Source organism: Excalfactoria chinensis, chromosome 1 (genome assembly GCF_039878825.1).
Source record: "Excalfactoria chinensis isolate bCotChi1 chromosome 1, bCotChi1.hap2, whole genome shotgun sequence".
In the NCBI taxonomy this organism is placed as follows: domain Eukaryota; kingdom Metazoa; phylum Chordata; class Aves; order Galliformes; family Phasianidae; genus Excalfactoria; species Excalfactoria chinensis.
Genome location: NC_092825.1, coordinates 54,583,409 through 54,607,858, shown reverse-complemented (window position 1 = coordinate 54,607,858; position 24,450 = coordinate 54,583,409). Strand labels below are relative to the sequence as shown.

General features: G+C 37.5%; 1 protein-coding gene across 4 annotated transcripts in view; it reads right to left on the bottom strand.

Moving 5' to 3' along the window:
- Positions 1 to 24,450, bottom strand: part of DGKI (diacylglycerol kinase iota) — a 206,354-nt gene that overhangs the window by 92,680 nt on the left and 89,224 nt on the right. Inside the window, exons 4-13 of one of the 4 annotated variants that reach the window (XM_072346703.1) lie at positions 24,341 to 24,415; positions 21,489 to 21,545; positions 19,964 to 20,029; positions 15,560 to 15,631; positions 14,907 to 15,023; positions 8,109 to 8,204; positions 7,719 to 7,793; positions 6,083 to 6,178; positions 5,043 to 5,125; positions 2,783 to 2,843 (exon numbers count right to left, since the gene is read on the bottom strand). In XM_072346703.1, coding sequence (XP_072202804.1) covers positions 2,783 to 2,843; positions 5,043 to 5,125; positions 6,083 to 6,178; positions 7,719 to 7,793; positions 8,109 to 8,204; positions 14,907 to 15,023; positions 15,560 to 15,631; positions 19,964 to 20,029; positions 21,489 to 21,545; positions 24,341 to 24,415 — 798 coding nt within the window. The remainder of the gene's footprint in view (positions 1 to 2,782; positions 2,844 to 5,042; positions 5,126 to 6,082; positions 6,179 to 7,718; positions 7,794 to 8,108; positions 8,205 to 14,906; positions 15,024 to 15,559; positions 15,632 to 19,963; positions 20,030 to 21,488; positions 21,546 to 24,340; positions 24,416 to 24,450) is intronic. The other 3 variants (XM_072346788.1, XM_072346853.1, XM_072346921.1) reach the window with 3 other exon arrangements.

Below are 24,450 nucleotides of genomic sequence, written 5' to 3'. Positions count from 1 at the left end.
GACTGAGAGCTGGATCTTCCTCTTTCACTCTCAGTCTAATCTGGACCACCTACAATTTTTCAATAGAAATCTAACATGAGAACAAATTAATGTAAAATCTTTTACTTGTATTAAAAAGCACTTTCCAACAGGGAATGGAGTATTGATGAAAATATTCTCAATATTTATATGCCTGAAACTCTTGCTATAACAAAATAGCACTACTAGATTATTTCTCAAATTTAATAATAATAATAATAATAACCTATGAAAAAAAAAATGTCATGAATTTTGAATAATTTCTAAAAAGTATAAAAATAAGAAAATAATGATTTTTTTTTTTTCTTATGACAGTGTTCAAAGACTGTATCTTCACTAAAACTACGAGTTCTTAAATAAGACATAAAACTGAAAGACAGATTCCACCTGGACAGGATTTTTCCACTCTCAACTAATATTTCTGTGATTTTAGATAGATTTTTAAACCATACTGGAATGAAACCAGAGCTTCAAGAAACCAGAACCTAGGTATTTGGTACTGCAGCTTGAATCTGAAGTACTGGAGAGGGGGGTGGCTTGACAGAGGGTGAGAAGGAGCCAAGAACCACTGCATCTGATATTCTAGAATAAGTCTCTCCCCAAGTCTCTTCATAGAAAAAATAATTTTATATAAATATTATTGATTAAACAGTTACTTATAACTCATTGCCCAATTATTCAGGTGTCCATGTGGGATGCGATCTCACATCACAAATCATTGTCTAAAAGCGCATGAATAACTTAAAACTTTCAGGAACTTGGATGTAATTTAAGGTATTTAAATCTCTCATAAGTGCTATGATATGACTAAATAAAGTCCTTAAGGGAATGTCATGGGTAAGTCATCACCTAATTTTTGAAAGTCAGTCCTCTGGTATTGTGAACAGAAAGACGGAGAAAAGAGCTCTGAAAACTCCCAAATGGTCAAGACTTGTTAAAGAGTCCTTTGTCTTTGCCATTGACTTAATCCACACATTTGTGCTTCAGCTTGTTACAAATGGTAACATTACAAAAAACAACCAGTTTTGTAAATGCCTTTAAGTTTTAACCAAAACCTCAAATTGCTGATTTACACTTGCAAAGCTGCTCTTTAATTTGAGGTCATTTCTAAACCTCATAGAGTCAAGGATGTTTTTACAGTAAAGGATGATAAAGACTGTCATTTCCCTGTAAATAGATGTCTCCTAACTGCTTTGAAACCAAAGTTTTCTACTTACATCCAGGAAAGTAACAGCAAACAGCAGCAATGGAAAAGTTACAATAAGTTCTGACTCACCTCAATAATGCAAGATAACATCTGGTCTCATTGAATATTCAGTAAGTCCATTTGAGTCAGACTTCTCATTTCTAGATGTAATGGCTTTGGGAATAGCTAGATATTAATTTGCTTCAAACTGAGCAGCAGCAAATGTAATAGTGAAGTACTGCTCTTACTGATGAGAAGGTGCTGCCCCCTGTTGCTTTCACCGATCAGCAAATGAAAAACAGAGGATGCTAGGGCTCAGTGTACTTCCATTTATTCTATTTTAATATTTTAGAGTGAAGATCTTCCTCCAATGAAAATATTGGCTTCCTCAGACAGGAGCTTCAAACATTTTCAAAAACAAATTGAAAATGTCTCTTTTTTGAAGCTCTATTTTTTTGTTAAAGTAATACCTCACAAGTTTCTCAGGGAGTGTTCCAAATTCAGTAAGAGTAATATCTCACTGTCCCAGCTACCAGCAAGATGATAAACAAATCACGTTGTTTCTTCTGTCTTTCAGGGGAAAGCACTAGTATTAATGACCTCTACATCCAGGGTTCCAGAAGTACACACAGAAGCAGATAGGAGCTGAGAGTGTGTTCACTTAAAGTTATTTTTTAAATTCACTTAAGTTAAAATAAAGTTATTTTTAAGTTCACTTAAAAAATAATAACAATAATTTAAAATAAAAATAAAAAAAATAAAAGCGTCCCAGTGTGATGCGTATGTACTTCTATACATCCTGATCAGCCGCTGCACCTTGCAGCTACTATAGTTGCAAGTATTACCAAATGCATGTTTGGGGAACTGAGCTTCATGGAGACTAAAGGTCAGTTTTGTAACTGTATTTCAACACTCAGTGGTACAGAGTGAGGACTATAATATTCTTAAGAACAGGCAAGAGCAAAGCAGCTGTAATTCCTTCATTACCACTCTTGGCCTCCAAGTCCCAAACTGCAGACCTGCCTCCATCTGAAGGTGCCCAAATCTTTTGAAGATCTGACACTCCTCCCTCTTCCAATGACACCAAGTAATTCAATTGCATATGCAAAGAAAGTTCTGAATCTGGAGATTAGCCACATCACAGGCAAATAGCATGACAACTTCCTCACAGTGGATTTTCAAAGAGGGTGAGAAAACTAGAGGCATTTGACATTTGACTGTACTCAGACATACTGAAGACAATATAGCAGAGAGGGGTAGAAATTAAGATTAAATGACCCCCAGACACTGATTTAACCTGCTAAACCCTCAGTAAGAGGAGGCTGACAATGGCTGTCTTGATTTTTTTAAGCTTTACTAAATCTATGCGTAAAGCAGATAGGATCTAGGACATTAGTACATAAGAATACTGTCCCATCACTAACCAGGCCAATCCACATAGAAAAGAAAAATAAAACGATTTATTAAGCATAAGGTAGGCTATCAGGTTCTACAGGCATCAGAAAGTGGGAAACCCATGTAGCAAGCAGTTTCATCTCTTAGCAATGACCAGAGGGCTGCTAGGCACCAGTCACCTACCGTTCCATCTCCACCACAGGCCAGAATCCGCAGGTTTGGCACTTTTCTGTACAGCTCCAGCCTGGCCAGGGGAGGGAAAAACAACAAAAAAAAAAAAGTTTGAAAAAGTCAACATAGGAGTGAAGGTAATCATGATGCATTTTTCCAAGTGACAGTTTAACTATCATTTATTTCTCTCTAGAATATTCATTAAAAATGAAATGGAGCCTTCCTTAACAGTTAGACAGCCCCTCCTGAAAAGTGTTTTGTCTGTTTAACATGGGAACAAGTAATCTGAAAAGCCAGATTCTCATTCTTTCTCTGGAGATGACAAAGTCTTCTATTTTCCTCTTATCCAAAGGCAAACAAATGTAAACACTGAAGCTTTAAACCAAATGAAGTGCTTCTCATCAGTGTTTGCTGAACCGCTGTTTCTGAAGTGTGTAGAGCATGACAGCTCCTACAACTGATAATTGTATTTCTTTAATACCACAGAAGGCAGTAACATCTAACAAAACTCTCTTGATATCTGATGTAAGATATAAACAGGAGAGCCAAAAAAAAATGCTTGTTCCACCAGCTACATGAAAGAGAGGCATAATAAGACAACTCCCAGTAGAGGAGATATGTTCACACACTGAGACCTAGTTTACCGAAGATCCAATTCAACCTTAACTCTGTTACACACAGCTCTGAAAACTGCATTTACTTTTAAGCTTCTATACATCATTAGGAGAGTAGCAGGTGTTTCAGCAGGAAAACATGTTTGGGTGCTCTAAAAGTATGAGTAGAAAATACTTGAACCATTCTTACACAGATAAACATTTGATTTTAAATGATTACTATCCTTCTGTACTGCCTACAGTGTCAAAGGACCACTGAGCAGACAGTTAAGTAAAGCAAATATCCCTATCTCGAATAGCACAGAAGCACAGAAGTTTATTTTCTTATCAGTAAGAATCGTCCCTCTAAAGGCAGGGATGAAGCACTCACCTTTCAATAACTGCCCAGTTAATGAGCATCAGTTAACTCAGCATGCAAAGATAGCTGCTTGCTGCAGTCATACATGGAAATCTAAAGGTAGCTTCATTCCTCTTAAGATCAGCCACCTACAAATAGTCAAGCACTGTAGGATCTGCAGTCCATAGACTCTAGTGAGATTTAGGCATAAGGTACTCTTCAATAAACTGTTTTGACTATGTGAATCTGATTGCCTATGTAGCAGTCTTCATTTGGCATGCAAAATTCATATTATAAAACAGTAATTTTGAAGAAGATTCAGTGCTTTCCTATAATGTGTTTATATACCAAAGAATGGCCTACATTCCTGCTGTGAATCCTCCCCACAGTCACATAATAAAAGAAACCAACGAAAAAATTTCTGACCAATAGAGGGTGCTCACTGGCAAATGTAACAGATTATATCTGAAAGCAGCCATACCTTCCATACATCTATTTGATGTGCATGTGCATATTCATAGAGAGCACAGAGCTCATTCCCATCTTATTTTACAGGAACTGACCATCTCAGAATATGTATCACTCAGAACACCATAATTTCAACTCCAACTGCTTATAACTTTATATATATATATAAATATATATACGCACCTATTTATTTTTATATATTTATTCATGTGCACATATTTGTACACAAGGACAGAACTTACAAATAGTGCAACAGAGAAAACACAGTAGAATTATCTCTGTATTCAACAGGTGAACTACCAGCTTGTCATAGTAAATCATAGAATCACAGGATAATTTGAATTTGAAGGGATCTCAGGAGATTTCTAGCTCAACTTGAGATTAAAGCAGATTCAGTGCTGAGACCAGACCACATTTCTCAGGGTTTCATCATGCTGGGGCTCAAAAATCTCCACATACAAAGAGAACCCTATCTAATGAGTAACTAATGCACAGTGAAAAAGTTTTTTTCCTTACATCTAGTCAGAACCTCTCTCATTTCTATTGTCTCTGGACAATTTGCCTGCTGTTTCTTGCCCCTCTTGTCATGCTGCTGTAAATGGTCAAACTACCTTTCCAACAACATCCCCAGTAAGCTGCTGTTAGGACCCCCAGGTCTGCTCTTCTCCATCTTATCTGAACATGCATAGGCATTTACATAGGTTTATCTATATGCTGAAACTTTGAGTCTGTATCACAATGTAGATCTTTGAAAACCCAAACCTATCAGCATCATTAGTCTACCAATGTATCCAAGCTAGATGATTGTCTGCTTTCCTAATACAAAAACAGAGCTGAGTGCCTGAAAACTTACGCATCTTTTGGCCCTTCCTGAGAGAGATCAAAGACCTGGCGTGGATTCAAATACCACATAAACATTTGGAGAACCTTGGTGCCCTGGGAAAAAAGAAAAATCAAAGGAAGGGAAATTATGAATAGCATAATGATTATTAAAAATAATAGTGTTCATATTTGGACTGCTTTTCTTTCTTTTATGTTTGATAATGCAAACATAAGCCAAGAAAAATACAAAACAAAAAGGGACCCAGCAAACAATTGCTCTATAAAATAGTGACTCAGAAATCCATGCAATGTGCACATGCATGCATGTAAATTGAATTGAACAATACAGATCATTAATGGTATAAGAGCAGGCACTCAGGGTTAGACCAGAGATTTTTCTCCGACAGAAAACTATCATCTGCAACAAGAAATCTCTGTTATCCCACATATCCTCAGCCTGTTATCCCCAACAGCAAGAAGTTCAAGAAGTCTGTGGGCATAGTTTCCATAGTGAAGAATATCTTGACCAACATCCAAGTAATGATGTTGCTTTGACCTCCAAAATCATCACCACAAACACTTCTAACTGCGAGTCTTTACTGCCCTGTGAAGCAGCATCCAAGGACTTCATGGACTGCAGCTGCACTACTGCTCCCTCACTCAGTGCAGATTGGTCAACACTTCACCATAAGATATGAAGTGTCAGATGTTTACTGTAATGTAAAATTGCATCACATTTGGGGTAAAATAAGTCTAGAACTTCACTAGTAACCTGAATTTCCCACAAAAAATGAGGTCGTCTGAAAATCTCCAAACTACCATTTCAAGCTCATATCAAAAATCTGAAGATATAAAGGCCAATGCTCAAATATTTAAATATCCTTTTCTTCCACTTCAGTGGAATTAGATAGAGATATAAAGGGCATTCAACTGCAAGCATCTCTTCTAGGAGACTCTAATTCAGTCACACAGAGCTCCTCTCACTCATGACTGACCAAAAACTATTCTTATTTGCAGAAAAATAGTTATTAAGCTTAAACTTTGTTACCTGGATCCATATTATGACCTTACCTGGTTCCCTCCACTTTTTGGATTTACAAAAACCAACAGTGGTTTCATGAGAGGAGAGGAAATAGGCTTTATCACGAATGGCCGACCTTTGTTATCCTGGGAAACCATAGAAAGAAACAACTTTAACAAAAGTTATGAAAAGGGTAGATTGCACTGACATAACACAAGTAGAAGAACCAACATAGCTCTGAAAAAACTACCTTGGATATTGGAAACAATACAGCCATGATAACATGATGATCAGCTAAGACTAAATTTATGCAGCTGAGAAAATTCTGTGAGAAGATAAGAAGGAAAAAATTGCTCTGGGTCAGCCCAAAACTATTTTTTTTTATTTTTATTTTTTTTTACTTTATGTTCTTTCCCAAAAAGAAATGGTCTTAATAACACGTCAGATATAGTACTATTTCTAATATGAATTATGTATTTTTTTTTCCCAATAGAAAATTGAGTGATATAAACTACTTACTTCCTGGCTTCTGTTTAACAGACAAATTAAACCAGTGTTTAGTTGCAGATTATCTGCTCCTGTATTCTTGGCCTTGGTAACCCTCCCTTCTTTGAACAGGTTTTACTCATATTATGATTCAAATATTTCTCATTACAGAATCACAGAACTGTATGGGCTTGAAGGGTCCTCTAGGAATAATCTAGTCCAACCCACCCTGACATAACAGGTTCCCTAGACCAGGTTGCACAGGTAGGCATCCAGGTGGGTCTTGAACGTCTCAAAAGAACAAGAGTCCACAACTTCTCTGGCAGCCTGTTCCAGTGCTCCATCACCCTTACTGTGAATGAGTTCTTACGCACATTTGTGCAGAACTTCCTATGCTTCAGTTTGTGACTGTTTCCCCTTTTCCTATCACTGTGCATCACTGAAAAGAGTCTGGCCTCATCCTTTTGCCCCCTACACCATAGATATTTTCATTATGTCAGTGAGAAATATATCTGCCTCCTAGCTTTCTCTGTGTTTGCAGAACATTAGAGAGCCCAGCAATGAGGACACTCTCCTAGGCTGAGGCAGACACAGACTGAAGTTTCTGGTCTGCAGTTGCCCAATGCCCAAGTGAGGACCCTACCCACAGAGCTCTGTCTGGGCAGAGGTAAGTCTCCATCCACCTTCTCCCTTAAGACTGTCATTCAGTATTCAACTAATGCACAGCAGGCAAGATTTGGAAACAAAGTCATCTGTAATCTATATAGTAAACCTAACCATAGAACCTAATATCCCCAACAGGAGATCTTCCAAGGGAGACGCTCAAAGCAGACATTCAAGCCAGCTCCATATTCAGACTCTTGCAGTCAACATACTCAGCATGAATTCCAGAACCCACTTTCACACTCCTGCTCTGCCTAGTTGAAACCAAGTGTCTGAGCTGAGTCTATGACACCCCAGGGGAACAGTGTTTCATTAGGCTGGTATGCTGCTTCTTGTAAAAAAAAAAAAAAAATCAACTCAGCAAAGGAGACTTCCCATACAAGTTTTTATCGAAACTAATATTTTCTCGCAAAAACTTCAATGACGTGGAGTTTTCCAGCAAACATATATATATATACATAGTAAAAGGAACCTTAAAATCTGCATTTATACATTCAAACAAAAGGAGACTGGTTTTCAAAGCTCTTAAATACCTACATCATTGCCTCTTTTGCTGGCTTTTCTTTTAAAAGATGTCCTCTTCTTCCGCCGTGTTGAAGTCTTTAATGAATTCTATGTAAAAAAAATTAAAATAAAGAAAAAAGAATACATGAAAAGCAAAACAAAATTTAGAAGACAGGCACAGACAGAGCCTCTCTTTATGAAGCTCTTCCATGCATGTCCACTTGGAGAATGATAAGAGTATCTGGCACATGCTCAAGATTTAAATTACATGCGCTGCATGCTTTACACTTCCACACCACCGTTTATGGAGAAAGCCACACACGGAGACCAGACTGGTGCTTTGGAACTGGAAACTTTCCCACGCTGTGAGGGGGGAAAAAGATCAGATGCTCCCATAGACTCACATAACACCACATGTTGTACCTGCCAACCCTCCCAATAGGGGTAGGAGACGCCCGTTTCCCCTTCGGGGCTCCAGTCTCCTGCCCAATCAGGCTCGTCTCCTGGTATGGAGACCCCCTGCATAAAGATGTAATAAAAAACATGATAAATGTGATATTTTTCATGTTTTTTTAGGAAAGAAAACAACAAGTTTTAGCTCCGGCAACCATTATGACTCAATATAACATAGGCCACCATGGCATATGATGCTGCCTCTGCAGAGTGAGTTCCAGCCCTATCAAGAAGCTTGTGTAGTCATCTGATGAGGAACAATGTGAACTGTTAATAATTAAGGAATCAAGCTTTTTCCAAGTTGTTTGTTTTTTAAATAATATCACTGAACTACAGAAAAAAAAAAAATGCAAAACTTCTTGTATTTTTGCAGAACCTAAAAAATATGCATGAAAGCTTTCTCCAGGCTGGCAATAGCCTACTTAGTAATACTGAACTGCAAAGATCTTCTGACGTGATAAAAACATACCAAAAATGGGATAACATTTTTTTTTTTTTTTCCTTAATATTCTTTACCTGAAATCATATCCACAAGAAACACTTGGTCTATGATTGAGATTTTGTATTATAGGAAATACACAGGAAATTAGAAGCAAGTTAAATGATTTTTTTCCTGGCTTCAAGAGGGGAGCAAGATCCACCCAGGGATCCAAATGGGTCATTTCTGTCATGATGTTATTCAAAAGTGTGTCATTAATGAGAATAAGTTAATGATCAGAGATCACCAAGTCTATAAGCAATATCTGTCCCTACTTAATCCTGCTTACTAAAAAGTAATGTCATTATACTAAGGAGAACGGTTACTAGATTCTCTTGATTACCTAACAACTGCATTCAGAATTCCAAAACTTTGGTCCAACACACCAGATACAAAACTTAGTTTTTCCTGACTTCTCAGAAATGTGGAAAACAGTAACAGCAATCTAATTCGAACAGCTACAGAAACTGTTATCTCCTTTTTAACCCAGACCAAGAGAGGTCTGCTGTAGAGCACGGTCACAAACTTATTTCACCTCCCAACATTCCTTGTGGACCACTATATATTTATGCCTTGTTGTTACTGAAAATACTGAAGACAATGTGGCTCAGCAGAGCAATACCAAGGCACTTGCCCTATCAGGGCACAGTATAGAAACTACCTAGGGAGATGTTCTTATTCTTCCCTACTCTGATACATAAAAAGTGATCATGAAAGCATGATAAATACAAAGTCTGTACTGACCACAGAAGTGAATGTGTAGTGTCACCTTCATAGACTTTCATTGCCCTACTTTAGGAGTCAGACTGAGGGTAGACAAAAGTCTTTATGTCAGTATAAAGGCACAGCACATTGCCCTCAAAGCTCCAGCAATCAAGTGCAAGCAGTGGGGTTCTTGGCCGATTTTCTCAGCTGGTTTCCCTGGTGTTGGGCAAAACAAGAGGTACTGATATCTAGTCTATCTGTAGTCTTGCCAGCTATCTGATGGAAGGTCATGAGTACACTGAGACTTTTCCATGGGCTCTAGTCTCTCTAGGTATAAAATTTAAGATACTTATCCTATTGGTAACATGCAGTGAAGTTTTCTGGCAAATCACAGCCAGTAACTAAAGTTCAATATTATATTAGGATAATAATTAACTGTATCACCCAAAGAAGGACTGTACTTATTATCCTACCTTCTCAATGGATGAACCTAAGCCCCCTGAAATTCTTTTGGAAAAAGAAAGTACTGCCTAATTTAATGAATAATAATAATAAATTAAAGACCGTTTAAGTGTAGTTGTTGTTAAATCCCACTATAGCATGGCTCCTTTCTTGTTTGTGAATGGGGTGGGAAGAGGCATAGAAATGTATTAGATGAAAGAGTTTTAGTCTAAGCCTCCACTATAACTTTTTTTTCTTAATTTCTACCCTCAGAAAGGCAATATAATATGCTACATCACAACTATGTTATTTCATCTTTTTTTAAAAGTATACTTACATCTGTTGTGTCAAGACAAACTAAATCTTTGCTAAAGAGATGCACATCCATAGCAGATGAAAGGCAAGAAAGCTGATTAAACATACACAAGTTATCCTTGCAAACATGCAGAAGAATAACAGGCAGAAGTAGTCATCGCTCTTTGCACATGAAACTGCACATGAATGTGTATTACCTTGTCCACAAAACAAGGTGATGAGTATTTTTACAAACAGATAATGTTATTCAGCGAAATACTTGATAGCAAAGCATACCTTTACTGCGCACCATATGTAAATCCTAACTTGCATCTAGAGAGGAAACCTCTCCTTTGTGGATGTCAGTTTGGCCATCTTCAAAGAGAGATGTTTGGTATTATTGCATCATTACTGTAGTTCTAAGCAAGCTTAGCTAAATGAACAAAAGATTTCGAACCCTTTTACGGTGTTTGTTGGTGAAAGGGCCACCAACTATCCTAAACAGATCTAATTAAACTTTTCCACCTTTTCTTTTCCAAAATTTCAGTCTTTATTTTCAAAGGCTTTTAACATGCTGGACATCAAACAATGTAAGCCATGAACAGCCTCTTAGAAGGTCAATCTTGACCATCTTCTGGTTGTTCACAAATCACATCTAGGCAAGATAGCTGCAGTAAGCAACTGATGAAAGGAAGAAATTAGTCCAAAAGTATAAAGACTGCTAGCACTTTTTGAAGGCCCTTGAAGGAGGAGGAGAAGGAGAAAATGCCATGTTTACTCACCTTGAAAAAAAAATTAATAAAATAAAATGGAATTTTACACTTACTGTCTTTATCTTCCCAAACAGAAGATGACAGATTGAATCAGTAGGTACATCAACCAGATGTACCTACTCATCATTAACCTCCTCATCATTAACTTTTCTCCCACAACATAAGCACAGCAAGTCCATTCCTAGCACAAAAACACTTGGGCTACCAAATCTCACACATCAGTCAATCAGGGTGGCCTGTTTTCACAACAGTGAGGAGAATTAGGAGATGGAATTGATTTGAACAATGGGAAATCAGAGATGGTGTCAAAGTGCTGTTCATACAGTACAAAAATACTGGAAATCAGTAAACTAGATACAGAAGTATGAATAAAATGAAATAGATACTGGGAATTTTCCATTTCTGTAAATGGGTCATTACAAACAGGGCTACCACCTAACCCACAGTTGATTAAACCATTTTGAATATTTATCATGTAGCAAATCAATTGCTTGCAAAGTGCAAAAACTCCCCATTTAGAATGTAAAAGGCGTGAACAAATTTTTTCTTAATTACATAATCATGTTTTACTACCGCAACATTGCTGGCATTCAGAGGGGGAGTGTGCTTTTCATTCAAGTACAGTATTTGAAAGGTGGTGACCCTTGTTGCACATAAGCATGGAAAAGCATTTTTGTAGCAATAAAAAGAGAAATAAAAATTGAAAACTGGGGCAAGGGTTTGCTACAAAAAGCCACCTTATTTGCCTAAAAGAAACAACCAATAAAAAGGATGAAGGCACCACTAAAATCAACTTAATGAGTAGGGGATTCATTTCAGGAGTTGACCATGATCAACGTGAGTAGTTAATTAGAGCTGAGAAAATAATTTATAACCAAAAGGCTTGTAGCCAAATTTACTCCAAATGTGAAATATGTAAAAAACAAATTGCTGCTTACATATATTAATTTACTATCTGAATTCACAAAAAAATTAATATTGTATTTGTATTCTATGGACTGAATGCAACCATAGTATTCACCAAATAGGCATGTAGGGTGAAGAGGGCCACAATACACAGGAGAGCTGGCCAGAAACAGCAGGAGAGAAGAAAAATTCCTAAAGAAACATAAGAAAAACAAACAAGACTTCTGTCAAAAAAAACCAAATAAACTGAAAATGCATCTGAAGTATTAATATTTCCCACAGCAATAGATTCATTCCAAAAAAGTAACAATGCACTAGGTGTTGTTCAGAAATTTTGTGGAAACTTGCCTATTCTCTGCATTGAGTAGGATTATGATTTATCTAAAGCTTAAGCTATTCAAGGTAATTTTTGTCTTGCATTAATTCTAAGGGCTCAGCATGTGATGAACGGGAAAACTGGACTGACGTATTTCCTTTCTTTTTATGACCCACAAGCAAAAAAATAATAGATATTTCATTTAAGCCTAGCATTTAAAACATGCATTTAAAATCATTTTTCCCATGAATAATAATTAACTTTTGACCTTTCTGAAAAATAATAATAATAATAATAGACAAGAGAGTAAATCCTATGAGGAAGACACCAAATCAAGGAAAAATAAAAAGTAAAAGCATAGAAGATAAAGGCAAGGCCATTTCAATCAATCAATACTTCCGGTTTTAGTATTTTTTTTACTTTTTTATTAAATTAGAATTCTTGTTTTTAATATTCTTTTCCTCATTTTGTTTAAAAATAATAGTAACTATAGTGTATTGTAGGATTGCTGAAAGGGTTTTTGGTAAGCCAGAAATGATCAAATAAATTCAATAATTTTTCTATTTTTGTAAGGAAGTACACTAAGGTGCTCACAGAAGGTGCTTTTGTTGTTTTTCGTTCGGTTTGTTTGTTTGTAACGGTGATTTAAAGTGATTTAACAGAAATACGTTGGAAATGTACTGGATGAAAAAAGAGTCAGATTTTCTTATTAGACTTACAAAGAGAGTAGCACCTCCAGCCACATAAAACTGCTTCTTAGATCAGTTATATCCTTTCTTCCCGTGTGCATGGGGTTAAGTGTAGTTAAATGGTAAAGGTATAGTCAGTAACAAGTGGCATCTGGACTTTGCCTCATAGGTCATGGTTGTGTGTGTCCTTAAAACAGAGGATTTTAAGTAATTATTAATTATCCTACCTACAGCTCTAAGACATCCATCTTCTTCCCACTCTCAAGCTACCTGAAGTTGCCTGGTCAAAAAAGAGACTCTCATATCTCATCTGAAGGTAATCAGAATTTCCTGCAACTCATTACGCATAAAAAATATCATTTGTCCCAAACACCTTCTGAATCAAATTATTCTTATCATCTCTAAAGTACTGGTTTCGACCTGTGTAGAAGTTAGTCAGCATTTCTAGTCTTTCTTCGTCATGTAGATGTTCCAGGTGGAAAGTTCAAGAACCCTACAGGTACCCGGTTTCTAGGTTGGGACTACAACAGCTAGGGCATTCTTCTTAATGAATCCCAGCCCCGGGATCTCTGCCTTGCGGATCCACCTCCAGACCCCAAACCCTTGGAGTCACCATTTCTTGTCTAACTGACCAAAGCAAAACTTCCAGGCACTCTACTGTGAAACCCAGCAACCAAAAGTCTTACAACTATAATAGACCATACAATCTCTTTAATGGCGCAGAAAAGGAACCTGTCTCATTTTTGTGCCAAATTCCACAGGTGCTGAAAATTAGCCAAGGAGATTAAGTCCCTGCTGAGGACTCAAAATTCAACAAGAGAGGAAAGAGATTTCTCTTGAGAAGGCTAGAGTAAACTAACAGAGGAAAAGGAGTGTGGGAAAAATACAGAAATACCAAAGAGACCTTTTTTACTCAGAAGAGAGGCGGCTAGAGACCTTGCGTACCCTACATCTAAGGGAGAAACTGTGGTCTCTTTGGTTGTTTTTTATCTTTGTCTGTTTGTTGTTTGTGTTTTTGGTTTTGTTTGTTTTTGTTTTTTGTTTGTTTTTTTTTTTTTTTTGTCACTCAAATTCTGATTTATTTATTTCCCTCCTGTCTTTAGAATCAAGCCTGTTAGAAATAATGCTCATGCACAAAGATGACAGCCATATCCCTAGTCTGGAACTAAAGACTGAACAGCGTCCAAACCACAGACCTTTTTCTAGTTCCACACAGGGACATTTTGTCTTAGTGCCTTCCCCATGCTGTGAAATTCTCTGCTTTCTGCTGCCAGCCAGGACACAGAGCCAGAAAGCCCTGAGTCACTTCTCATGCTAACATACAACCTGCGCAACATTGCTCAATAACATCAGCATTCCTGTTTTTTCACCCATTTCCTTTCTTCTGAAGTAAAACTTATACCAGCATTTCTGGTTCCTTGATGTGTTCAGTGAGTGTTTGTATCTTTCAGTTCAACCTGGAGTAAAAACAGACTTCCAAAAATAAAATAAAACAAAAAACGAAAAAAAAATAAAAATAAATTACTTAGTGCAAGATAAGAAACCCCTTTTAATTTTTGGCCAGCTCTCTTTAGGATACTTTCTCTCCCTGTTGTGATGATTAGTGAATTAGCCTCACTAAAACGTATCACATCTATTATAAAGCTTTGAAGTCTCATCCTTCTATCTGCAACTAAAAGGTCATGTGGTCTTACTGTTGGCATTCAGCAAGAACTGATGCGAACAAGACATGATTGTTTAAGCATCCTTTGGTGAAAAATTCAGAGGTATGCCAGCCCAACTACAGTGAATTCTTACTGCAGTTCAAATGAACATTTGTTAACAGTTTTTCCCTCTATTTGCTCAGCTCTATTTAATGAAGCATGCTTTACTGCCTCCAGCACAAGGGATTTCTTGCAGTACACTAGCTGAAGTCACAGAGGAACACACCTGAGCTGCATTGCTCAGAACAAAAGTCATGTTTGCTGCTAATCAACCCAAATAAGGAAACCTACTGAAGGGCTGGATGAAGGATACAGGTTCATAACCACCATGGATGTATGCTGGGTTTCAGGGAGAGAGACAGGGTTGAACAAGCATGCCTTAGTGGAGGTGTACTGAGTGCAGAAGCCAAGCTGGCTCTGTGAAGCCATACAGCTTCAGAAACAGACATCAGCATGCAGTTACCTGAGGTTTCTTCACCTTAATGATCCAGGTTGGAGGCACAATGACAGCCGCGTGAGCCCCCAGGGAACATGGCTCCTCAATGTGATGTAGCATGAAGCAGGTGACTTTGTTATGAAACTGCAGAAGAGGAAAAGAGTAAAGCTGATAAGGAGGTCAAGGAAGGGGAATCAAGGAGAGGAAAAAGAGTATAAGACTGCAAAACTAGACCAACGTTCCCAATCCTTTCATCCTGGGAGCTTTAGGAAGGTATAACTAAAAACCACGTTCTTTCGCCACACTTTATACCAAGGGGAAAAAGATCAATAAAAGAAAAAAGAAAAAATCACTCCAACTTACATAAGAACAGATTAAAGACCATAATCCAGCCTGACACACTAAATGCATTAAAAACCCTTTAGTTCTTTGAGCTGGCAGCAGTGTGGCGTTGATAGGAGGTAGCCAGTGACTACATGGGGCAGTAAGACCCTTCTCCTAGTAGGATTCATGTATTGCCCAGATGAAATTATGGCATCTGAGCAAAAGGAAAATGAAAGAGCAAAACTGGTGGTGATTCATTGAGAGAAGAAACTCCGAAAGGCAGCCCAAATGAAATTACGTGCCTTGAGGCTACACAGCGAAGGTGCTATAGCTTTCCATGAATATTATCCACTTACCGCCAGCTTGCACCAGGAACAACTGATAGCCACTATCTCTTTACTATGGAAGGAGAATTTCTGCTGAAAGCCCTACAATAAGCAGAAGAAAAGTAGTTAAATTCACCCTGACTACAAGAAAATTTATGTCTTTAATTCTTGCCACATAACTGTGCTAGTCTAAATCAGTTTAGTGAAGTCCCATACGCTGGTTCAGCCTCAAAGCCCTTTGATTCCAAATATATTTTGGAAGGATAAAATAGTGACAGGATTGATAGAGAAGGCTCTTCAGCCACAGCATGTTCTTACACACTCTTTAAAGACATTTCTCCAAATTTTGTGCTTTATATAAAATTTTGTGGTTAGAGAAGGAAAGGGAGATGAAGAAAGAGAAGAAATTGTTATTTTAATGGCTTTCTACAGTTGTGACAGTCAGACTTTATGCTGAATTGAACATTTTTCACTGCAGTCTTTTTTGCTTTAAATATAAACAAGAATTGGGTTTATTAACATTATTTATTTTTAGCATAGAGTAGAATCAACTATAATGTCTGGCTGGAAATCTTCCATTTGAGAAATTAAGCTTATTGTTTTATTAAGTTGACTTAGATCAAAACCTTTTTAGTACATTAAAAAAAAAAAAAAAAAGGAAGAAAAAATAAGTTTGTCTAATTCAAATCAAATATTAAAATATATACTACTATAGTTTTAAAGGGAAAAACAAACAAATAAAAGCACCACTACCATCAAATATGGGATTTTATTTTCTCACAGTTTAATTTTGTAGAATGCAATTTCAGTACATAGATCTCTTTCTTCCAAAGATCATTTGGTCATATATATTCTTCTTGCACATAACACGGGTAACAAATGGCAACTGGAACTATGGCCTAAAAACATGTATTCACTTGAATATTTAAATCAGAAAAGTAATTGATTTGGGTTAATGTCTGCAGAGACTGAAAGTCCAGCACTTCAAAGACCTGTTTCTGTTTGTTGTAGTCAGATTCTTTTATTTTTTTTTTTTATTTTTTTTTTAAGTTTAGATTTATTTTAAAGTTTCAGAAGCCCGAATCCCATATTCTTTGGCTTTTATTAAGTATTTTTCTTCCACACTACGTAGCCCCTCAGAACTCAGAATTTTTTTTCTAATTAGAAGTCTCTCTGACAGATTATGAGGTTATGAATCCATTTTCTTTTTGACAAGCAGAGTACTACTAAGATCTTCCACTTACCCAAGACATGATGCAAAATGCTATAGCAATTTGAGTTAGTAACATCTAGATTCACTGCACCTTTAGTTAAGATTCTAGCTGCTGTGGAAAACAACTGAAAGATGAACACATGCAGGAAAAAATGAGACTACAATGGCTGCTCCAAAAGTGATGCCTCCTCTTATATGATGTTGGTCACAGCTGCTGAGCACAGTCTTATCAATACACTCATGGGGAGCAGGCTCTCCCTGTCTACCTGCTGTAATACACATTGCAGCTACCTCATGTCCTCAGCATGTAATTGACGACACCACCAACTCCCATGTCCCTCCGACTGTGACAACTCTGTGGCGTTTTTAAGCTTCCCCCTGATATCTAAGGATATATATTAAGAGAAGCTAAACGAGATGGTTCTTCATAATGGGGATGATTTAGCATATCCAAGTTTAGTAACAGAACATGGCCAAATGGGTTCACAAAGACAAGCCAGTCCGCTGCTTCTGCCTGAGCAGATCCAATCTGATATCCTGTGTGGGCACAAGAGCAAACAGACTGATAGTATATATGACAAGTGCTGAAAGAGAAACCTGATACTGGACAAAGAACTGTTTTCATTTACTTCGACTGAGGTCTCTCAAAGATTCTCACAAATCCTGCACTTTGCCCCAGTGTACTGAAAAAGAACAAATCAGCCTCTCATCAGCATGAAATTTTTTTTGTTCTGGTATCTAATAGGCATGAGAAAAATTTTGCTCTCCCCAAACTTCTATTAATGAAACCTAAAATTCAGTTCATTAATTCCACAGCCTGTTGGTCGTGTATTTTACACATGTGGACTGAGCAGCTTGCCTGGTTTTGGATGGATCATTTCTTATTTATTCAGTAAGCCAGTTAGCTTTTAGGGAGCCATAAGAGAAAATACATAGCAGTAAAACCATATTAATGATAAGAACCAATAATTCCTCAAATCGCTTTACAGATGTGAACTAATTCTTCCTAAGAATACATGTTTGGGATAAGACAGTGATTGTTTGAAAGCTAACTTTCAGAGTGAATGATGAAAAACAGTGGCAGGCTGCAGGTCTCAGGGACATTTTAAGTAGACTAATGGGCTGAAACACTGAGGGACCCCATAATTCACCAGAAATTCTCTCTTCTTCCTTTCCTTAGTCAGAAGAAAACACGAGAATTCAGTTAGCCTACTTCATCCATGGGTTATGTAAGGAAGCTTTCTGTATAAATTCAGAGGTGTGTGGATGGAAAAGTAATTTCACTTTCCTGGGGATATCAGCCAAACAGTACCTGATTAGCCCTGATTCACTGGCATCAGGTTGCCGTGCAACCCATGAAATTCCATGCTGTGAACTGCTCCTGTGGAAGTACACAGTCATGCACAACAGAGAAAACACATTTGGAGGAAAAGGGCACCTGAATCTCCAGCTTGCATTGGTGACTGCAATCTGCCTAAATAACTGGGATAAAATCCCTCATTAATAAAGGTACTCACATACACATCATAGAGGGATCATTAGCTTTGGCATGTTTTGGTTATATCCTTAAACCAGTTTACCATCAAAGAGCATTTTCACATCAGTGTTAGGGGGAGCAGTCATTTGTCATGGAAAAAAAAAATAATACAAATTATTCTATTTCTAAGGCTCTCAGACACTTTCCAATGTAACATTACTGTATGAGAGACAGATACTACTACAACTCCAATACAAATAGTAACAGAAACACTTAGATGGTGACTTATATGCAATGAAAACAAAGCCCTGCATCCATCCACAGGTCTTTTAAGGCACTACTAACAGAAAGTGACCAATGCTGTAACTGCATACTGCGTGTTTGGTGGGCACATTGCTTTGGACATCACAGAAAGTAAAAACAAATTAAAAGCCTTTTTAGTATGATGGTACAGATGCATTCAGTCTCAGAAAATCCCTAAGTTACTGGCAGCTAGTAATTATTAGTTTAGGAATAAGTGTTAATCTGCATTCATCCTTAAGCTTCTATTACCACACACAGTCATGGACTGCATGCTGGGCCACATGGTCTCATTGTTCTCATGATAAATTATGCAAATAAAAAAAATATTAAAAAAAAAATCTCTATTTCTCTGAAGATATAAGGTAACAAAGACAATAATAGCTGAAAGTATGCAAACTAGATTTTTTTTTCAGGTTGCAAGTGAAACAAATGAGCAGAAGTGCAAGAGAAATATTAAACACAATGAATGGCATAGAGAACATGGGTTGGGAGCAATTATTTATCACCTCTTCCAACATAAGAGCTATGAAGCATTAGAAGATAACAGATGAATAAGAAGGTGGTTCTTCACATAGCATGTGGTTCAGAAATACTTTTCTAGAGGATGATCCAGAGTAGCAAAGAAGATGTACCATAAAAATGCTACCTGTGAAGTCCCTCCTTGCACTATTTGCATCCACTTGTTAAAAAAGAGCATCATGTTCTTATGTTATGCCCTGCTGCACTTGATGATCTACATCAGCATCCATCTAAAATGTGATTTCTTCTAACTAAACTGTCATGCCATGGAGACAAAACACATTCTTATTAGTTGTTGTTAAGAGGGGACAGAATACAGTGCTAGAATAAGGAAATTAATCCCCAGTATTAACTTATTTCATAGAAACTTTAAATGGCCTGGGTTGAAAAGAACCATAATGATCACCTAATTTCAACCCCACAGCCACGGGCAGGGTCACCAACCACTAGACCAAATTTCAGGGATTCATAATATTTCAGAAGACCAATCTTCAACTTACACTCCTTTTTTTAAAGGTTTTTAGAAACAAGCTTTTATTTTGCCACACAGATAGTAAATATGAAGTCTTACAAAGTGTAGAGTCTGCTGAGACAGAAAGAAAGCAACAACCTTTCTTTTTCTATTAGTCAGAAAAAAACAGAAAGTAATCACAGTGTTGGTGCAGAGGCTATCACTACAAGAGCACAACATTGGCACTGGGTTTGCTTAACCAAGAAAAAAAAGATCAAGGAGCCACTGCCTTCCTTCTTGCCCTTTTAATTGGCTGATGCAGGGCAACATTCCAGGACATGCAAGAGGCTCATTCTTGCATGGATGCATCTGCCTTTTCTATTCCCATGTGTAAGTCAAAGGTACTACCACTCAGTTTATGATAATGCTTGTGTGCCCAGTGTTGTACTTGTGATGCACAGGCAATCTTACCTTTCCACACTGCTTACATTTCCCCTCCTGCCTCCGTCTGTGTACCCAGTGATGTCGGACAAAGTTCTGCGAGAGAAGAACAAAGATAGTGTTATAGGAAGAGATGGTAGCTTGTACTTAAAGGTACCATCCATGTGAAACTGGTTTATGGACATTAAAGGAAAGGACCCTTTTGCCAAAGCAGCCATTCCTGGATCAAAATACAGTAGCTCCCCCTAGGATATCCCAGACACAAACAAAAGCAGAGGATGAATAAGGACAAGATGATATCACCATGTGGCCCAAACTACCCTCAAAAGGAAAAGAAAAAAAAAAACAAAACATTGCATGACCTGAATAGCTATCCCCTATGTAAAGAGCACAGAAGGACATGAGGACCAACGTTTTCAGACAACAACATAGGGTCCAGTTATATTCTGCTCAGAAATACAGCTATATAAAGCAAGAATATCACAAGTCAGTGCAGGAGAAGAAAAAGAGAAAAGTAAGTCATTTGGTTACTGAAGTAATTTAGACTCTTTGGACTACTTCCACCCTGGATGGCATCAAGATCTGGGCAAGAGAATAGAAGGTGTGCAGGATTGCTGTACTCCTTCTGTGCAGGCAAGGGAGTTAGAAGGAGCCTCACTTGCACCTTGCTTTATCACCATCCTGCATAGCAGAGCCCATGTTACTGGAAACTACCTCTGCTATAAGAAGTTCTGAAATGATGCTACCAAAGAAATAGGAGGTTTAAGGGGTAGTGCTTAAGGAAGAAATAGGAGGCTTAAGGGGAGCTCTGCTTAAGGAGTAGTGAAGCTGTACAGCGAGTGACCCATAAACAAATGGAGTTTCTATTCCTATCCCATTACTACCAAAAGTGAAAAACAAACAACAGCAGTCATCAAGTGTTCTTCCATACTGTGATTAGGAATTTTCCTCTTCGGGGCTCAGGAAGGAGGGTGAGTTTTGGTTTTATTTTGTCTTATGGAAGCAATAGCTTCTAACTTTGTGACTAAGACAGATATATGTAGCAGTAAGAACAATCAATCCAGCGCCTTCAAGGGAACTGGATTTGCATAGTATCTGAACGATGAAATGCAAAAGTTTTTGAATGTTTATTTTACTAAAAAAAGTCTTCTAACACTAAGGGTGCTTCAAAATAAATGAAGGGAAAGTACAGCAGAAGTTTAGGGAATCAGACAGAAGCCAAAATACTACTTGAAATGTTAGAAAGAAACAAAAGAAATGCTACCAAATATGGAAATAATAAAAAATAAAAATAAAATAAAAAATAAAAATAAAAAAAAACTGAATGGTTGAGTGAATGGGAAAAGAGACAGCAGAAAGACAAAATGATTCCTGACAGTGTAAGCAATACAGCACTTCAGCTAGAATTCATTTTACATTTATTCTGAGGAGAAAGTCCCACTGGGAACAAATACTCTAAGACTCCTCTGAATCTAAAAGCACGGATGCAGTTCTACACCAGGTGAATCAGCGCACAAATCAAATGGAATGCAACCATCATTTGTCCATTACTTACTTCTCTTGGAGATCTGGAGCTCCCTTCCCGGAAAGTTGGTTTGCAGCGAAAATTAATCTGGCATTAAAATAAAGCCGTTAGAACTGAAAATGAGCTGAGAGTTTATTCCAACATGTTGATCTAGGGCACGCTTCCAAAGTATATATTGCCTATTAGAATATTTATTTCACTAGTTCAACAAACTTACCTGGATGACAGACATTCTCTTCACATGCCATAATGATGCTCTTTCCTAGATCTTTTCACAACCCTCATCATCACTAAAACTACTGCTGCATGCTCATTTCAACTATTTAAACCATCTTTCTGGTGCCAAGGAGGAAACTGCTTCATCTGTCTTTTTTTCTTAAGAATATACTTTGTAACCAAAGTAGACATAAGTTGAGTTGCCAAAGGTTAATGGGAGATGGAAATCTTACACAACTCAGATTTATGCCTTTATAAACAAAATCTGTGGAAAAAATATCTTTGTTCTGAAAAAATAAATAAATAAATAAATAAATATCATAAATTTCTACCTTTTCCTTACATAAGGCTGCTTGGGGAGCATAAGACTGCCTCATGCAGTGGTATTTCCTCCTTCAGATGGGAGAGGAAAGGCAGAAAGAGGACAACAGGAGCTTCCATGAAGGGAACAGCTTTTTAGAATGTTGAAGAGAAAAAGCAATAAAAAACGCATGAGAGTCTGATGAGAAAACCCAAAATGTTTTACTAGGGCCTGTAGTGACAGGACAAGGAGTAATGGTTTTTAAAACAGAAGAGGACAGATTTAGACTAGACTTTAGGAAGAAATTCTTTACTGTGTGTTGTGACACTGAAGAACATAGCCCAAAGAAGGTGACAGTGTGCCCCGGTGGCGCAGCGGTAGAGTTCCCGTTTGCAACACCAGGGGGCCCGGGTTCGAATTCCCCCTGTGGAGCAGGGGGTAGAAGTGCCGCTCTGCTACACAGAGGGCTCGAATCCCGGGAGTTGGACTCGATGATCTCTAAGGTCCCTTCCAACTCGCACGATACTATGATACTATGATATGATATGACAGTTCCCCATCCATGTAAGTGTTCAAGGTCAGGTTAGACAGAGCTTTGGGCAGCCTTATCTAATGAAAGATGTCAGGGATTGGAACTACATGAACCATTCTATGATTCTATGATCTTTTGAGTAAAATCAATAGAAATAAGAACAATAGAATATATAAAGAGAAAATGACATATTGAAGAAGGGAGAGTCAAAGGAAAAGGTTAAGGGATAAATGGAATGCACTAAACGAAATGGATTCAAGTTTAAATAGACTAGTCTTCAAAGAGTAAAACCCTTAAGAATACTGCATTGAAATGATTTTGTTATGAAAACAGAAGGATCGAGTTTCCTCAGTTTTGAATACAATTCTTTACTTCCTACAGAAGGAAGATTTTTACCTCATTTAATCATGGCCTTCAAAATAATAGTTCAAGTGAGGAAGAGAAAAAAGTGAATGAAATACTTATTTCTTAAAAAGAAATCAAAACTATAGCATTATCTTCTTCACTGGTCTTCATGTGGAATTGCAATTCATTAATCCACTTCTGAGTTCTGAGAAGTTGGAAAGATTTCCAGCTTATATTTAGTTTACTTAAAACTAACACCTATGTGGAGAGGGCCAAAAAGAAGACTTATGTACCAGTTTAAAGCTCCACCAGGCTTAAGATGCACATGGACTTGATAGTAACCCTCTGCCAAGAGGTGCAATTCATGTTCTCTAGAATGGCACAAACAAGTTTAACAGAATGGGTTTTATCTAAGTGCTACCACTGGCAATGCCACCAGCTTACTGGGCTGTAGAGAGCCAGCAATGCTGCTGAGGAAGGAACTCATGAAAAATTCACTGGTAACAGTTTGAGCTGAAAGCATGTGCTAATGCTAATTTCACTGCGGGTAAAAGCATTGGGGGCGGAAATGGTGCCTCTCCAATTTGATATTATGGCAATCACTGTGACATTTGTCAACACAAGCCCAAATACTGGGAAACGAAAGCTCTCTCCAAAGGGTTGCTGTTATAAATTTGTTTTGCATCAGCTTCTTTTATGGAGAACAACATTGCAAAACATATAGGAGTGAAAATGAAGCTCTAATGAAATCAGTGGAGATATTCCCACTTGTTTCTTTACACATATCCCACCAAGAATGAAAAAGCAGAGGTGGAGAATCCCTTTTACATTCCAGTTAGTTAGGTGTAATGAATAAGGATCAGTGATGAGATAACTGAACTCTGTGATCAGTATTCTGTAGGCACTTGGAGGCAAAAAGGTCTCCTTGAAGTAACAGGACAGATGCTCATAGAATTAATGGCACCACAAAGGGAAAGTTTGATGTTTTCTATTTCAGAAAAATAACTTTGTTTCTGAGGTTTTGAGGAGAAAATAAAATTGCCTAGTAAATACAGTGGAAAATATTCACAGTAGAATTTTATGCTGCTTTGATCATAATACATATAGCTGTCATAGGATGAATTATTCTAGGCTTAGCTGAGGAATTTTGAAAGGCCAATTTTGTGCATGACAGGATACTGCATTTTCTAGCTTCAGTTTCCAGTCTAGAAGCAAAGGGAAAATATTTTTTAATCATTATAATTGTGAAAGCATTCCATGGTGTTTTGTTGTTTGTTTGTTTGTTTCTTCTAATGGTTCACAGAGTTTCAAGAAATCTATTTTAACACGTAAGCTGAAAATTTAAGACAACATTTTAACAAATATATTGTCAAAACAGCCATGAAAACCTCATTTGGCATATGGTATTTTTCAGACTGAAAGCTCAGCTTGAAAATTAAATAGATCGATGTTGTGCCCATCAGTCTCCAGAAGATGGCAATACCTTACCTTCTCTAACTGCTCCATGCACGCATTATGTACCACAATCTTGCAGGCAGCACACTTCCTCCGCAGAGCTGATTTCTGCAAGAGGAAAGGGAGAAGTATGTGGATGGAGA